Below are 17754 nucleotides of genomic sequence, written 5' to 3'. Positions count from 1 at the left end.
AAAGTTATCACTTCAAAAAAATCGACACCGCATTCCTTCTTCGATACTTTTCGGTGGATCGTCTTGTATTAAAGATAATACCGTATATTTTCCATTTTAAATTAAAAAAAAATAAAATGGCACTTTTGTATTACAAAACCGTAATTCAAAAAAATGTATGTAATAGATTAGATTTTAATCGTCGATATTCCATTTACTTYTAGTTGAGAATTACAAAAATCGTTTCGGTGTACTTTTAGAACCTCCCCTGGTAGACAAAACTCGATCCCAGTTTTCTTTATCTGTGGATTGGGCGGGCTGCAGCATGATTGCCAGACACTGCAGTTTTCCACTAGTTGCAAGGCAATTTCCACATCCAAATGCATAACTTTAAAACATAAGCTTCTGTGCAAAAGCATCAAAGCTTTTAGTTGGGAAGTGAACATATGCATGATTAATAATGAACGATTGGAACTGATTGGTGAGGGTCTGAATCTGTAAATTTTACTAATTTAAGATTTAATTGTTGTGATATCTTGACAACACTGTACGCGCCCACGCCTGTAAATGTAACCTAACCTCAGTTAATTTGTAAAATCTGAAGTCTACAAAGTATACAACAGATGCATTTTTTGATGTAAACTTAAGTTAAAAACGTGGTTGTTTTGATATATTCTCATTGTATACGACGTGCATCTTCTGGAAGTTCTTGCCAGTTTTCAAATTACCATTCTTATTGAAAGCAACAACTATGTTTAAAGGGGACATAAATTTCCAGTAAGTTGTTCCGTATCCCTAATACTGTTAAACTGCAAACATCTACTAATATTCTATATTTTAGAGAACTAATAGTTGTTACAGTATTGTAGCTTTTTTGTGCTTTGTACGTAAATAGCAAAACATTACTGTTGATCTCGTTGTTCGGTTATACTTGGTTATACAGGTTGAATAAGTTTATACTGTTGGGACTGTCCGTTGATAAAGCACCATATTTTATGCAAAGTTTGTCAGTTAAACATATGCCGAGAAACAATAGCTTTTTAGTCAACAGGGTGATAAAGTTTCCTAGTGTTTTCTACGCAGCTTTTCTGGCTTTTGTGATCGTTTATTTCAAATTTTGCCCCATTTTTTTCAGAACGAATATCTGAAGATCTATTTTATGATATGGCCTTTCATATATCCGCAGAAAGTAGTCCATTCGACCAATAATTCTACCAATAACGAAAAATACGAATCGTTTTTATCATATTATATCACAAAATAATGTATTTTTTGAGTTTCTTCCTAGTTTGGGGTAAAGTTGCCAATTGTTAAAATGCTGATATTTTATTTGAATGTCTGTAAGATTGCACTATGCACACTATTGAGTTATGAATAGAAGAACCATTGTCTTTTCTTTATTTATACGTGCAGATTTTTCTCAAATAGACAATTTCATATTTTGATATGTTGTTTTGGGTGTTTTATGACGATATGTCAATCTTTAGAAGTCAATTTTGATATATTTTTTTCGATTTCATCTTTTTTTTGCGAAAATACTAATACAAATCCAGGTAAACCCTTACTTTTGTATTTTTGTGGTTTGTTTCAAAGTTCTTTCGCTCCAATCCTCACCAAATGTGCGAATTTCAACACAACTTACATTTTACAATTATTTATACATATTCAGTGTCAACCGGACTCAATAGGACTAGAAGAACTTTATGCTATTTGAGCTCCATTTATGCTGAGGAAGTTCGGTGCGGAATTCAGAAACATTCAGTAGTTCGCTTAGCTTTAGAGAAAAAGTCAATACCACATTTTTATGTACTTTGGCTATATTCAGGAATTTGGTTCTCGTTTTTTATTTTGAACATTTAGGATTTTTTTTATTGGTTTTCGCATTTCTTTGAACATATTTTGTTCTGAAGCTTTTCGACTCAATGCTACTGAGTATCTGTTGACTGGCATTTTATTAAGATTTGTTCCTTCCCCGACAAGAAGTGTCGTTTGGGAGACAAAATCTTCATATTTTCAACCTGACGAATTTTTCGTCCAGGAAACAAGAATTTTCCTTTTCGAATTTTCCTTCATGAATGTTTTTTTAAATACTCCGTATGGACAAAATATATGCCAAGTGGATCGATTTCTTTCGGGACCAAATCCTCGTATGGGGAACGGGCAAAAGAAAAGAAATTGCAACGGCTCTTATGGGGACTGAATCTTCAAATCTTTATAAAACCACCAAATCTCCATTAAACAGACTAATTTTTAGTCACTCAATTGTGGTTTTTTTGGTTATCTCAACATATTGAACGCTATTTGGTCATAGTTCGATTAAAAAAATTATAATTTTTTCGTTCAAATTCGATGGCGATCTTTTTTTTTGATTAGATTTGTTATTTACAGTATTTTATCATTAGCAAGGATCGCTTGTAAAAAGCGAAAGTTAAAAAATATTTGCATTAATTCAATTGCTTCACCGTAGAGAGCTGATCGCTTCTGGTACAACATTTGAAGTTGATACATCTAAACCACCGAATAATGATGATCTCGCTGAAATTACCGAAAAGGAATACAAAGAGGAAGTGCTAAAATATTGCAACTTCAACTGTTTGGGGGAATTTGAAGACGATGATGTTTATGACAGTCGTGAGCCATTTTCAATACTGGCATCGAAAATGTCGAATTTATGGGAGAATGGAGACATCAAACATCGCATATTAAGGGCGGGATATGGAAATAAGCCTCAAGAGCATTACATTGTTAAGGTTCACTATAATGCGTATACAGAGTTCAATGAGGAGCCATTTGATTGTACCTATGCTCGGAAAAGACCCCATGTCTTTGTGATTGGGTCTGGGGAAGTTCTTCCGGGTAATATTCAATAGTGTCTAGATTTTTGTCAATTTAGCTCCATTTTATTGATAGGTCTGGATTATGCCGTACAGTCAATGCAACTGAATGAAAAATCCCAATTTCTAATCAAACCGCATCTGGCCTACGGAGATTTTGGTTGCATGGAACGTATTGCTCCAAATGCGACAGTTCTGTTTGAAATCGAACTACTAGAGATAATTGAAAGCAAAAGTAACGATTTTCAGAACCTCCCTGAAGAAGAAAAGAATGATTTTAGTCAAGTGTATAATTTTTGTTTGTCCCAGTGCACCAAGGGTTAGTTAGATTTAAATCAATAGACACAAATTTAATAAAACTAAGAATTGCGATTCCAGGGAAGGAATTATTTAGTCGAAACATTACATCTGCTATAAGAGAGTACAACATCGCCGTGGCAGCATTAGAAAAGGCCCAGTTAGAGCAATATGACGAGCAAGTCAAACAGCAAGAACTACTTTACAAGCTGTACTCGAACTTGTTGGTTTGTTATACGAAAAATGAGGAACCCAGAAAAGGTTGTATTAATTTTAACAAAATCAAGTACCTTGCGTGCGGAAAAGAAGTCCAAGTATCCGCGAAAGCTTATTTCAACAACGCCAAGTGTTTGAGAATGTTGGGGGAATATGATCTGGCCAAAAGCCGCCTGCAAAAGGCCTATGACTTGGAACCGCGCAATTCCGATATTTTACAAGAGTTTAAAGTAATAGACAGGGAACACAAAAAATACAAGGACAAGCAGAAATTGATGGCCAACGCATTTGTGAACACTGAAAAGTAAAACAGGTAAATTATTTTTGCTGAAGTAAATTCAGCAATTTACATTTTCAAAATTGTTACATGTTGTTGCCAAATATTTATAGAATATAAGCAGAATAATTTTCTTTTCTTTTTAATACTATTCTCATGATAATGATAAGATTTACAATTGTAGATGGATTAAATATGTTTTATTATTGAGGATTGAATTTGCAGTTGAACTAGCTGACGCCGTCTACTTCAGATCAATTCTCAATAATAAAACATTGTATTAAACGTTTGGTGGGCAACCTGAAAAATGGCTGTTATGATGGAAGTTGTGTTGAATTATTACAATGTATTGAATATATGTTAGTTCCTTTGAATCTCAGGACAAATACATCCTAGTAAAATAAATGTATTTTAAGTTTGCAAAACAAGGTTTTATTTCAGTAATTTTTGTAAGTAAATAGAGCATCTCAACTACAATATATTGATAGTAAATCTAACAGTTTCGGTCCTATTAGTATTTTGAATAGTCATTTCCCATGTTTGCTACAGTCTTTTTACGGCAAGAACAGAAAAAACTCACATTTTGTTACAATATTCAACATTCTAAATATGTTTATCAAACTACCCGATTTTTCTGTTGCAATCTTAAAGCGTTGAAAGCGTCTTCAACGAGATCAGGTTGTAGATTTGTTACCGCTTTTGAACTTTGTTACCTACGAAAACTTATTTGTTTCAACTGTTTGTTTAAATATGTATATTAAATGTGGTAACAGAGATATTAATTCAAATTACTTGAAACAAGTTGGAATACAAAACACAATCACAAATCGGAAAAGTTTGTAGCAAACAAAAATCAAGTCGTGTTGCTTTTACACGGACACCCTATTTATTTTATTTTAATCCAATCAACTTCAATAGTTTGAACGTGTACGAAAATTGTGGCCCATCGTAATATCTATATTTGGATTTTTTTAAAGCGTCTTTTTCTCGTTTAATCTTACTCTTTAAAATGAACTCACCGCATGCATCTTGTGCTAATTGATTAACTCAAGTCTTATTTTAAGAAAATATATTTTTTGCTCGCCATCACCCACATATTCATTCATTGATTCCAGACCTCGATAATTCTTTCACAGAAGTTTTCCCTTAACGGCAGGAAATTGAATGAAAAAATTCCTGTAAACCTTCGGTGGCAATTTAATTAGATTAGTAATCGACTAGTTCGTGGGAGGAGAAGCCTTTAAAAGTTATTTCCGTTAATCGTTTTGATCATATCAATTGGTTTGTAGATTTGTCCATAAAACGTAAAAATGCTCAATATTTCTGTCAAACTGCAGCAGGATTACAATTTTTGCTGCTATGAAAACTCAAGTCCAATAATGATTTTATCAATGTAATTTTAAGCCTCTGCTTATTTTTTAAGCGAGAGCAAACACTCTTGCTTAGTGCAGAACGGAAATGGAAACGTCAGTTTTGAAAGCACGAGGCAAATAATCAGCATTTTTACGTGAAAGTGCTTTTTTTTGCCTAATAATATTTTTAACTTATGATCGAAAACAAGCAGAAACATTAAAATCTCACAGAAGAGAGCTTAAGTAGCAACTGTTAGCAATGTTTAAAACTGAAAATGCTCACGATTTTGTTCAAATTACAGTACAATTTAAAATTTTGATGCTGTGAAGACGCAAAACAAATTCGTAAACGCTTTCACAAAATTGTACGCTCTCGCCTAAAAAATATAACTTCTGATCGAAAACGCGTAGTGGAATGTAATTCTCCAAACGTATAGAAAACACCTTTCTTTGAAACTGCTGAAAACTGCAAAAATTTTTGACGGCTGCGTAAAAGTTTGGCTTAAAAATGAACGTTTCCACATAACTGCATTCTCTGCTTTAAAAAATCTTAGCTTTCAAACTAAGTGAATTAAAAAGCAAGCTAAAACTTTTTCATGCAAAAGAGACACTTGAGTCTAAAAATGCAAATATGGTTATAATTGCCGCCTTTATCCATGGATATTATGAAATCGATATGATACTAGATGATCTTATGTTCTGGTTGGTCTCAACGGCCGATATATTAAACTAAAACTTCAATTGCCCTGAAAAGTCGTTCTACTTTTGAATATTTTAATTACTTATTTTCATATATCTATGTTGTTCATCCCGACAGTGCTGTGACTATTAGTTAAATTTGCTTATTTTTTAAACTAAGGTTCGTTAATTAAAAGTCGCAACACCTACCTGTTTTGGCAAAGAAGTATCAACAAGAGGTGAGCTTAAGGTTTGAAAATAGTGCCTTAAGATATGAAAAGTAAATTAGTTAGGATAGATATAAAAGATAGATGACTTGAGAAATGCTCTTGTTTAGTCGTGGGCGAGAAACGCTCGACGTTGTATTCTTTATCGATTGATTTTGAATGTCTGATCACATTTTCTGTTTTTTTTTAGTTGGTGTGTATTTGTCTTTAAACGTTCTAAGATCAATTATATTAAACATGTGCAGTTCCCGATACTTTCCCTTAGGATATTATCTGAAGTAGGCATTGAAATTGTAGTTCAAGTAACGAAAAATTAAATTCTTACCAAACTGTTTTCCACCGGCATCCTCAGGAGGGCCTGTCTGGTTGCCTTCAAGGTAGCCTCCCGAAGTTATAAAAAAGCCATGGGCTTCGTCTTTCCTCCATGTCCAGCAGCAGTCGTTTTCAAATTTGCAATCATATTTCGAGACGACCGGTTTATGTCGGGCATAACTTTCCTTCTTTAGCTCCTTTAGTTTGTCAATTTTTTCATACGTAGTCTGGAAAGTAACAAGAGCACATTAATTGACAGAAATCGTGATTGGGATGCGGATAATGGAATTTATGAATGATGAGAATATGAGCAAAATAAATACCTAATTTAATGCCTGCAAAAATTATTAATAGATCAAAACGGTAAAAAAATACTCACTAGATCCGCTTTGGATTTCTTGAACCCAGCAGTAATATTTATATCTGGTTTTGCAAATATTTCCTGTGCCACCACTGTGTTGTTCCTCTGCGCCACATCTTCCTCTCTTAGTATACGATGAACTTCCAATATTTTTGAACGTATAGTCTTAGTCCGCTTAAGTCTGCAATTGCATTTTTTAATTCATTAATTAACATGCGCTTCCAAATTTTCTTTAGTTTTGATATTTTAAATTAGATTTATGATTGATAAGCAAAATGTTTACAGCATTTTTGTGTAGTTGTTAGTAGCAACTGTCATTATTTCAGCCAATAGTATTCGAACTTTGGCCGATGAATCATGCTCATATGTGCCTAAAGTCAGTTTATGGCAGTTGTCTCGTAACTGGCATAAGTTGTTGTTAAAAATGCGGATTTTAGTCGAAAAACGATCGAAATTGCATAAAAATTGTTGAAAAACGAAAAAAATCGTGGAATTGGTGGAAGTCAGTGAAGGTTTGTGTGGTCGGTCGATGACAAATTTAAGTGCAGAGAAACTCTCAACAGGTTTATATGGATTACATATAGCGACTGGAAGTGCTTCCATATATTTCCACTCAGTAAGTAAAATAATACAATAGACAATTATCAACCGTATGTATCTGCAATATGCAGTTGCGATCGATGATGGGAAACAAAGGGAAACTTCTTTCAAAGGTCCGCCAAAGCAAAAAGAAATTAATTTTTCGTTCCAGTTATTCATGTTCAATACCTGCAAATATTCATTACTTAATGGGATTGAAGCTTTTTTTCATAATTCGCACTATTTGAAACCAGCCGAAGTACTTTTCTGCATATTTTTCGAAACCACGAAACGTTGAAAAGCTTATTAAGAGGGCATTTATTTACAAAAAAAATAATTTTACGCACTACAAGTTGTACCTACTTGCAAATGTTATTGGGCATATATTTTCTTGTGTCTTTCTCTAGCCCACTCTGCCTATAAAATCTTAATTAATTGTAGAAATATCGGTTTTCAGGTAAATCGCATTAACAATTTTTGTAGGAAACCAATGGTATGGAATTGTTTATATTCGCCCCATAAACTCGTCGAGTTTGTTTATTTTCTAACGATTTCAGATAAAGGAGACCTAGTTGACCCGGTTTTGCCCATGATTAAAAGTAATTGATATTTTGTAAGATTTCTTTGTCAAAACTTGTAGTGGGTTTCCTGAAATGTTTGACTGTTTCCTCAGTATACTGACAGACGGAAGGAGGTGGTGAGACTAAACAATTATATGTATTTCACTTTAAACTCACGGTTACTCCTATGCAGGGTGTAAAAAGTACAGATTGTTTATCTGTAAATTAAATTACTTTTAGGTTTTTGAGATATTTAGTTTGTGTCTTGCTTATTGCAATCAACTTTCCAAAGAAATGGGTGAATCCGTTTAATTAGAATAATCCTGATTTTATTAATATCATCAATTTTTCGAGTCTGGCGTCATTTCCACTTTTGTTTTATCCCCTTAACTAGTATTTCTGGATATTGTTCAGTTTTTGGTTCCGAGAAATGGTTTGAATATGTTTATGTCGCAAGTGTTGTAATTACTGCCCGGATCGTGTGACGAAGTGACTATAACACCTCCCAATTCTCACGGTATAGTGCGCGCCAAGAGATGCAAGGCTGGGGGAAAGCCCAGCCAAAAGCCACTAACCATGAGATAACAAGCGCATATCATTGTATCAGCCTTACCCACACATGCAGGGCTTCTGTGTGGGTGGACCTAACCCTTCCCTAGCTGCTCCTGGGAATGATGGGAAGGAAAACACCCCCAGAAAATACCGGCGGGACTTCCTCAGAAGAACCGGGCTCCGCATCTGGCAAAGTACCGAAGGGTGGTAAAAAACTCTCGGGGGCCACCGGGCGGAAAAACCACCAAAACTGTGCTAGGTAGACCCTCAGGGGAACAAAGCAACCCAAAAAAGCTGCCACGACAGGGACTCAAAAGCGACACCAGTCGGATGGCAGCACACCCCAACTTCCTTTAGGGAGGAAGCACACAAGTTGTGTAAGGTTGAGGTTTCCGGGATTAAGATGGCCATAGCGGCGGTCGGACATCCAGAGAACTTTTCTCCTCAGCTGGGAACTCATAAAGAGGCACCTGCTTGGGAAAATATGACTGACTACCAGACCAGGTCATGCGTCGTACCCCCCTCAAGATTCTTCTGGAATTCATTGAATACACAGGGATAATGAGGGAGTCAGGGGCGGATCCAGCTTTAAATTCAGGGGGGGGGGTTATGTAGAAAAATACAGTCTTCTGTTATCTATGAAATTACTTAACCATCGATAAGGAAATGTTGCAGTTTTCTCAAAAAATGCTTGAATTCAAGAAGTTTTATATTTGCGTGGTTTTAAATTTGGATTTGATAAATTCCCGTTAGTAATACTTTCATACCCTGACTCGGTTATCAAAAATATGCTGCAACGTTGAAGAATTTTGCGAAAAAATATATAGTTTTTCGAAGACTGTCCTAAATCAGCAAGTTTTCTAGCTAGAAATAAAATCGATTTAACTTCAAAACACAGATGATGGAAATATCTGAAGCTGGAACTTTTGTTGTTTACTGAAACGGGATAAGGCAGCCCGGGGTGATTGCAATGCGCCTTTGATCAAGTAATGAAACAATGTAATTTTTACTACAAATCACACGGTGGAAAATTTTGGATCGATAATTTCGCCTATGAAAAAATCATGTCTTATTAACCACTTTCTGTCTTACGAGCTGACTTGGACCATAAGCTGGAAGCTTGAAAATAATTCGGTCTAATTTCTCTTAGTCGATTTCTTCATACGATTTTAACTTAGCATTTTGGGGTACTGCCAGTGCTCCTTATTAATCGAACGTCCGGTACATGACATTTAGGAACATCCTGTTTATTTAAACTAGTTTCGCATTTTGAAATTTATTTACTATTGTCTCCAAATTTATTATTTAGATAAATATTGATGACTGATATCAGATATTATGATGCAATAAGGCAATAACATTATTATAAATCCAAAGGGATTATTTTCGGTCAAAGGAGGATATGAAAAATGTTAATACTTCTCGCACATGACTTTTAAGACTTCTTCTGTATTTAATTACAAATTAGAGTAGTTTGTAAATTAAATATAGTTTCATTAATCATTCAAATTAAATGTTGGATTGAAGTACGTTTTATACAGGGTGTTCTGTAAGCACATGATCAAAAGGGTACTGCGATATTCTTTGGATCAAAAGAAGACGATCTGACCTAACTTTTATTAACAAAAAATGTCTGGCTCCTCTGATATTGATGGTCAAAGTTCTTCAAAAAAATCATCTTTTTTGAAATATCAGGAGAATGGTACGATATATTTTGGTGAAACTCGCTGTGAATTTGTTCTTATGTAAGACTCATATTTTGATGAAACAATCGAGTTTAGCCGTTTCGGACAAATGCTGAATTCTTGAGTGTCGTGGTACAAAAACTACCAGAACTTTTTATTTGGTGGATGGAATCAACTCATTTTTTCTGTTGATGCACTAATCATTTATTCACAATTTTGTGCTCTGTAAAATCTTGTAGCAGTCATAGTTTTTGCGCAAAACAAATATGTCTGTTTCCCTGCCACTTAACAATGTTAGACATTAACTGCAAATATGCGCCTCGTAAACGCGTTCGCTTTCACGCAAGTTGCCTTCGCAAAACCCTAATACTTTGACCATGTCGGTCACTTCTTTATTAGAAAAGGTCATTCGAAACGAATTTGTGCGATTGATTGACAAATTAATTTATGCCTCGTATCACGATATTTGCAGTTAATGTCTAACATTGTTAAGTGGCAAGAAAACAATGTTTTTCGCAAAAACCATGAATGCTGCAAGATTTACGAAGAGCACAAAACTGTGAATACATGATTAAAGCATCAACCAATAAATAAAAAATAAAAATAAATAAAAAGTTCTGGTAGTTTTTGTACCACGACACTCAAGAATTCACCAGTAGTCCAAAACGGCTGAACTCGATTGTTTCATCAAAATATGAGTGGTACATAGGAACAAATTCACAGCGAGTTTCACCAAAATACATCGCACCTTTCTCCCGATATAAAAAAAACTTTTGAAGATGTTTAACTATCAATAGCAGTGAGGCCAGACATTTTTTTGTTAATAAAAGTTAGGTCAGATCGTCTTCTTTTGATGCAAAGAATATCGCGGAATCCTTTTGATTATGTGCTTACGGGACACCCTGTATAACATCATGCAAATCGTTTTTGGAAGATGCAAGAAAATATAGTGTCTATTTAACGGAAGTTTTGGTCGGAATGTATTTGAAAGTATTTGTATTAAAACCTGCTGAGGGTATTCGTCCACTTAACCACCATCCTGTATTACTTAGTTCAAGTTTTAGTAACTAATACTAATTAGTCTGTCTTGTCTTAAGTGTATTGACCAAGACCGGCCACATTAAATTAAATTTAATTCAATGTTAATACTTAAGTCAACTGAAATCAGAAGAAGTAAGAAAAAACCAGACAATAGATTAAATTAAGTCTGCGACTTACCTTGTGTGATATTGAATATTACCATCATCAATGTGATTTACGAATTTAATATTGCTAAGTTCTGGACGTTTCCTTGTTCCTAAATTTACCGATTTGGCTCCATCCGGCTGGTCCCCAGCGATCTGGCACGCAGACACACGGAGCAAATAGATTAACAGGATAGTGAAAATGTTCTTGAGAGCGGTCATTGTAACTGTTTTGTACTTTTTCTTTTGGCACTATTTACAGATCCTTAATTCGGTGGCACATCATGTTGGTTTTAGTCCCTGCGGTATGTTTCCAAAGACATCTGGAATTAATAGAGCACAGTGCTGGTCGTCATGTTTTCGTTAACTAGTGATCTGATACGAGATAGGAAAATCAAAATTTCTTCTGTTATATTCAGATCAATGAAATTTGTGAAATGGTTAATCCATCCCTTATGTTCATTGTTTTACGCAAAAGCCGTACGCAAAGAGATAGGGACCAATGTCATTAAAACCCGGGAATATTTCGCTTTCGGGTTGAAAAGGAGAACGGTTTATTTCCGGAAAGCGAAAGTGCTAATCTTGCTTTTGTCGTAAATTATATATCCGGAACGGGCAGTGTTTTATAAGAAGCAAAAATTACAACTGAAAATTACACATAGATGTGGTGTTACATGCCCCTTTGGGGTGCATATTTTCGATACACTTGGTTTGAAGGGACTTACACATTTGAAAGTTTATGTGCATATGCAGGGCTTTATTGTACACTTTTTCTCACGCGGAAACGAATAGGTATTTCAAATTCCACTATTGGTAAAAAATTTAGAATCATATATACAGGGTGATCCTCAACTAATGTAGAAAAATTTACAGACATATTGTTTACGCCAAAATATTGTGTTTCAGACAAATTTGTCTTATCCGTAAGTTAATAGATTCCGAGATACAGTGTTCAAGTGTAAATAAAAATTTCGTTTTCTCTGAATACATTTTTAACCAGTTTTTTTGCCGACCTAAAAAACCCCCAAGCACAAATTTTTGTGGTAGATACTAGTAAAACTGGTTGAAAATCTATTCAGAAAAAACGAAATTTTTATTTACACTTTGACACTGTATCTCGGAATCTATTAACTTTCGGATAAGGCAAATTTGCCTGAAACGCAATATTTTGGCCTAGACAATATGACAGTGAATTTTTGGACATTAGTTGAGGACCACCCTGTATATGCGAAAAAATGTGAAATGGTAAGACACAATTCAAAAAAAGTAATTAGTGCGATATAGTAGATGTCGGATAATTTATTCTATTACTAAAAGAACTCTGTGATAGTCAAATACAATTTTAATTCCCATGTAAGTTTGTAAAGGAGGGTATCAGAAAACTTACGTTTTGTTTCTCACGAGAGATAAATTTCAGGTGAAACTTATGTAATTTTTATTTTACATTGAACTTAAATTTGTATTCAATAGCGACCGAGCCTAATGTCATGAGTTATGCATCGTGAATAACTACTGTATGTTGTTTCAATTTTTCTATACTATGCCTAACTCAAAATTAACTGTATTTTAATTTCTTCTATAGAATTTATTAATGTAATCATATCTGGGGTATTTAAAAAAAATAACATAAGTACTGTTTGTATTTTTTCTTGGTACACCCTATATGGTTGACTGTGTAGTTGACTACACAGGGTGGCACCGAAAATTTAGCTTAACATTTTAATGCGACAGGATGGGAAATTCTGAAGCTTGTTGAAAGAAACCACCGAATATAAGGTCACATTAAGAAGATACTGCTCATATGTGAACGACGTATCAATTCGAGTATTTTTTTTATATTTAAGTCAAATTATTCATATTTTGACCGTTTTTTGATACAGACGTTTGAAAATATGGCAATGGGGTTTTCTTTAGTTTTGTATGTCCGGTAGAGCTCCACAATTATTGTATCTGCAATATGCAGCCAAAATATGACCTTACTATTTTTACCGGCGCCTTTTTTGGCATTTTGCCTGCTTATATGAGAGTTTGAACATTTTTATGTAAAAAAACTACACTTAATTAATTTCGACATACATAAATGTATTTACGCTTAAAATTGCGCGACGATCCACCAATGACATTCGAATTTTTCGTTGGCCTTGTTTTGGTTTTCAACGCAGACACAGAATACCAATATTAAGATTAAGTGATTTTTCAAGATAATCTTTGAGTTACTTATGAGATACTCTTTATATGATCAAGTATCAAAACCTTTCGTGTTTGGGCAATTATTTAGTTTTATTTTATTTCAATTTTTAATGTGCCCTTGCCCTTGCCTCTGCATTTAATGGCAATAAGAAGATAAAATTTTCAATTACATATTGATCAGCTTCTACATACAGGGTGTTTCCAAATTAATACATCTAGAGAGAGATTTACTCTTAGAGGCTTGGGACGTTTAAGGAATACAGAAAAATAGTAATATTAAAAACATTTTTCACTTGAAACTTTGATATTTTTCCCTATAAGCGCCTAATCAGAAATTAAGCGAACGACATATTTTTATTCACACCTACAATGGATGTTTTTCATTAACATTACTTAAATTCCTGCTGCTAATGGAACTAGAAAATCATATCATCACTCTTATTATTTAAGAAGAATTGGATGGTCTTAATCGTTCTCTATCAGTATTGAAAACTTTTTAGGGCTTCTTTTCCTTCTTGAGTGCATCAACAGCAAAATCAATTTGCGCGTAATAAATAACACATTGGTGCGAACAGCAATCCTATATAGCTTTTAACCTATTTAAAGTATGCGCAAGGAAGGTATATTTGATATTATTATATAGTTCTTGTTTGTGAGATAACAATTTGAAAATTATAACTATTTGTAATGTATAACTACATATACTAATAGTCTGCCAATTGGCCATTGAACCATTGAAATATACTGTTTGGCAATCTTGAAGAGCTGACAAAAAATGTTTTTTTTTAATATTTTGTCCGTCCTGTTCAAGAAATACGCTTACTTGAATCCCAGTACGAAAAAACCCCTTTAAAGAAATTACACCAATTTTGTCCCTACTGTGTGGAAATGTTATTACTAATCATAACGCCTAGGGAGATATTTCGATTGTTTCGTCTTATTGAATTTAAATTTTGAAATGAATAAAAAGATATAAAATAGACTATTCAGTTTTTTCTCTTAACACATGACTTTGCAACATGTACCTAAGTATTTAAAAAAAATGTCGAATAAGCCATTTAGTGAAATGTATTTATTATTCAATGATGAATAGAAGATCGTCCGCCATATGGCCCTTTGGGACTTCAAAGAATCCGGCTTTTGTCATATTTATTCGGACAATTTCTAAAACAAATTGTTTGTTGATCATTGATAAATAGTATCGCGTAAATTAGGATTTTTTTTATGTTGGCTCTTATAAGCTGGTTCGGGTATCTGGATATGCACTGACCTACAATAACGACTTCTTATTCTTTGATATTAGCCATTGAGGTCAGCAATTTGGTCGCAATTAGAAGTAGACAATTTAATGAAAGAGGAAATTTTGTTCAATACATTTTCTGAAAATTGAGTATTGTAAACACAGTTGTAATGAATACAGTAATTGAATACCCAGTTGTAATCAATAAAACAGCTATCTTTATAATGCGCTTTAGTTCAAACAGTGCGTCATCTAACACCCTGTTGGTTATCTATTAAATAATTATTAAATTTTTAAAATATCAGCAAACGACAGTTAGACCTGGAAAACACTGTGTAGCATTGCCGTTTTCCATGTGATGAGAATTACATCTGCGCTATTTAAAAAAAGACCAATTTCTTGAACTGACTCCAACTACGCAAGTTATTTACATGGAAAACTGATTAATAAATTTTAATGTCTTTGGGGAGATATCGTGATCATATTAAGAGCATCAAATGGCAAGTCAACAAATATGATGAAGAGTAAACTGAAAATATTTGCGCTTTGCTGTGGGTGGATTTTAATTCACTAAATATCAAGCATAAGAAAAGGAGAACAGATTTTATTGCGTATTTGCTAGTAGCAAAGTATAAAACTTGTACAAATAAGTGATTAAATATTAGCGCCTTTCCTTTAAAGGGGTTACTGACGCAGAGGAGTAAAATAGCTTAACATTACAAATAAACATTTTGAAGCTTGATTAAACTTAAGCAATTTTTGTATTTGAGAAAAATTCGCGTCTTTATTTTTAATAATTATAATTAAAAAATTAAATAATTATATTAATAGTTCAATAATTGAATTTCTTCTCACGTGATGCGACATGAGAGGGAATTTATAGTTTCATCAGTAAAATGTTATCTTTTATTTGCCATTTAGTTTCACTAGTTACTTTTGTTGATTTACGCATAAAGCAACCGGTATTTACGTTAGGTTGTTGAGTTGTCCAAGTTCTGATTTTGGTTTTTTGTTTGACTATTTCTTCTACATTGCTTAAAAACCCCCAGATAATTGACGCCAGTTTTAGATCACTCTATATGTAGGAATACATAAAATATTCACAATCAAATCTGATCGCAAAAATGTGAAATACCTATTCATTCAACAGCATTATATCGGATGTTTCAAGATAATATGTAACAGGCTCAAATTGACTAAAAGCCAATTAATACAGCCACGAAATATAAACATTTATTTATAGGCGTATGTATTTGGTTTAAATTTTGCCAAAGGTAAAATTCGCTCGCTCGTATTAATCTATCAAACAATTTTTAGAGATGAAAGTGAGATGCTCCTCATTAAGTAGAACAATTGCTTTAGATTAAACAAGTGCCCCCTTGGCTCTCTTTCTATTCTAATATTTTGCTATGTTCAATTCTCATAATTAAGCATTGAACTACTTTAGAATAATGCTTGCTAAAAATATTGAAGTTGCGTCTTCAAGAGCTAATATCTCGCAAGGCACTTTTATTCTATAGATATTAACTCACTAAGAAGGTTTACCGGCTTGTACATAGTTAGTAACAATACTAAACTTATTGAACAAAGACCGATTTTTAGAACTAAATCATCATTAGTTTTCGATATATTCATGCTAATCTGAAACGCAAAACATTGCAGGTGGTTAAAAATACGAATAAAAACTTTCACCTATCGTGAGGTGTTGCGTCATTACTATGAACACTTTAGGTAGTTGTTCTAACAAAGATCTTTATTCTAAGGAATTCCCAAAGCGTTTTCGTGAAAAATGTGTTATTCCAAAACAGAAAACAAAATGTATATTTTTTAATTGTCTCAAAATCAAAATACGGCCAAATATTTTTGGTAAATATTAAAAAGGAATGAATGCTAAGTCATTCTCACAGGTTTCTCTTAAATTTAGTGTCGGCATATTAAGTCGTCTAGGTTTATTTTCGTATCGGTCGAGTTATTAAATAAACGTTTTACTTCGGTTGACTAAAACTGAGAAAAAACGAACTCGCGTCAATGAATGAGATTGAAATTTTGCGATACTTAGTAGATTATCGTTTAAATGTAGTAAACTTATTTTTTGATAGTATTTTTAATGATCAAAGCTCTTTTCTCGACAAATGTAAGAAATAACAGAAAAACTGTTAAACTATTATTGAATCACCTATTAGTTAAGATCGTCAACATTTTTTTTTTCATTGATACCCCAAAGATTTGGTTCACATTTGGCCTTTATATCACGCCTATGATACCAGCCCTTGTCATCTGACGCAAAAGGGCGAGATGATCATGAAATTATTGACTATAAAGACTTGTTTTGCATTATCAATGTGCCTAAGATGGATACTTTCAGACGTGGGTACCTTTTTAGACAGAACAGTTTGAGTCCATACGTATCCGCAACAACATTTTCGTAAAATCTTCTAGATGTTATCTTCTTTCAGCTGTAGCGCACTGTAATACTGCTGTTAATAAACACAAACACAATCCCGATTATCCAGGACGCACGAGCCGCGAACTGGCTTCTCGTTTCTGGATTGGAAATAATTATTGCAATCAGTGATCTCGCTGTTTGGGTAAAAATATCTTTCGGTACAGCCCATACTCCGTTGTGCGCGATCGGCCTGAATTTTGCACACTTTTGAGAGGCGTTTGAGGTGTGAGCAAGACGGAAAATTGCTATCGATTTTTGGAATCGCCGGTTCTGGATCCAGATTTGATGCTGGAAGACGGATCATTGCGGTGGCGACGCTAGACGGGATGCTGAGACAACGGAGATGCTCCTATACAGGAAACGGCGATTACCTGCTTATTAAAGGAATGCGCTGAGACTTTACAAGGGAATTTCGACAAGTTTTTCCGTTACTTATACACGGTGTTCCTCTGCAAACGTTGTCATTCAATATACATATCGTACAGTGTAATTCCAGAAGTAATGTACAAATTTCTCTAAAACTCAGAAGCTCGGACCCATGAACATTTTATTTTTAAACGCAATTTTTGTATACCAAATTTATTTACGCAGGGTAGTCCAAAAATAAAAGTTAGGACCATCAACTGATTTTTTCGAAAACCGCAAAAGTAAAAATTTTACATGTCAGAAAAAAACTTATTAATTATTCATATTTTTATTTTAAGGCATATTATTATACGAGCGTCCATTTGGAAAAAATGAAGTTGATGGTCGTAATTTATTTTTGGATCACCCTGTGTAAATAA

The 17754-nt window shown here is 33.8% G+C and overlaps 2 protein-coding genes across 4 annotated transcripts in view; one reads left to right on the top strand and one right to left on the bottom strand.

The window, feature by feature from the left end:
• LOC109534510 (leukocyte tyrosine kinase receptor) overlaps positions 1-17264 on the bottom strand; it is a 34725-nt gene extending 17461 nt beyond the window's left edge. For 2 of the 3 annotated variants that reach the window (XM_019900231.2, XM_019900230.2), the window contains exons 1-4: positions 16899-17264; positions 11128-11416; positions 6552-6714; positions 6186-6399 (exon numbers count right to left, since the gene is read on the bottom strand). In XM_019900231.2, the coding sequence (XP_019755790.2) occupies positions 6186-6399; positions 6552-6714; positions 11128-11315 (565 nt within the window). In that variant the 5' untranslated portion in view covers positions 11316-11416; positions 16899-17264. The remainder of the gene's footprint in view (positions 1-6185; positions 6400-6551; positions 6715-11127; positions 11417-16898) is intronic. The other variant, XM_019900229.2, reaches the window with a different exon arrangement.
• Positions 538-4028, top strand: LOC109534511 (inactive peptidyl-prolyl cis-trans isomerase shutdown). The gene is made up of 4 exons (XM_019900232.2): positions 538-756; positions 2447-2835; positions 2890-3132; positions 3192-4028. The coding sequence occupies exons 1-4, from the start codon at positions 731-733 to the stop codon at positions 3632-3634; spliced, it is 1101 nt and encodes a 366-aa protein (XP_019755791.2). The 5' UTR covers positions 538-730; the 3' UTR covers positions 3635-4028.
• Positions 17265-17754: the final 490 nt, after the last annotated feature.

Source organism: Dendroctonus ponderosae, unplaced genomic scaffold (genome assembly GCF_020466585.1).
Source record: "Dendroctonus ponderosae isolate FM_Combo_2020 unplaced genomic scaffold, Dpon_F_20191213v2 Dpon_F_20191213_8, whole genome shotgun sequence".
In the NCBI taxonomy this organism is placed as follows: Eukaryota; Metazoa; Arthropoda; class Insecta; order Coleoptera; family Curculionidae; genus Dendroctonus; species Dendroctonus ponderosae.
Note: the sequence above shows the minus strand (reverse complement) of the source record. Positions and strands in the feature narration are given on the sequence as shown.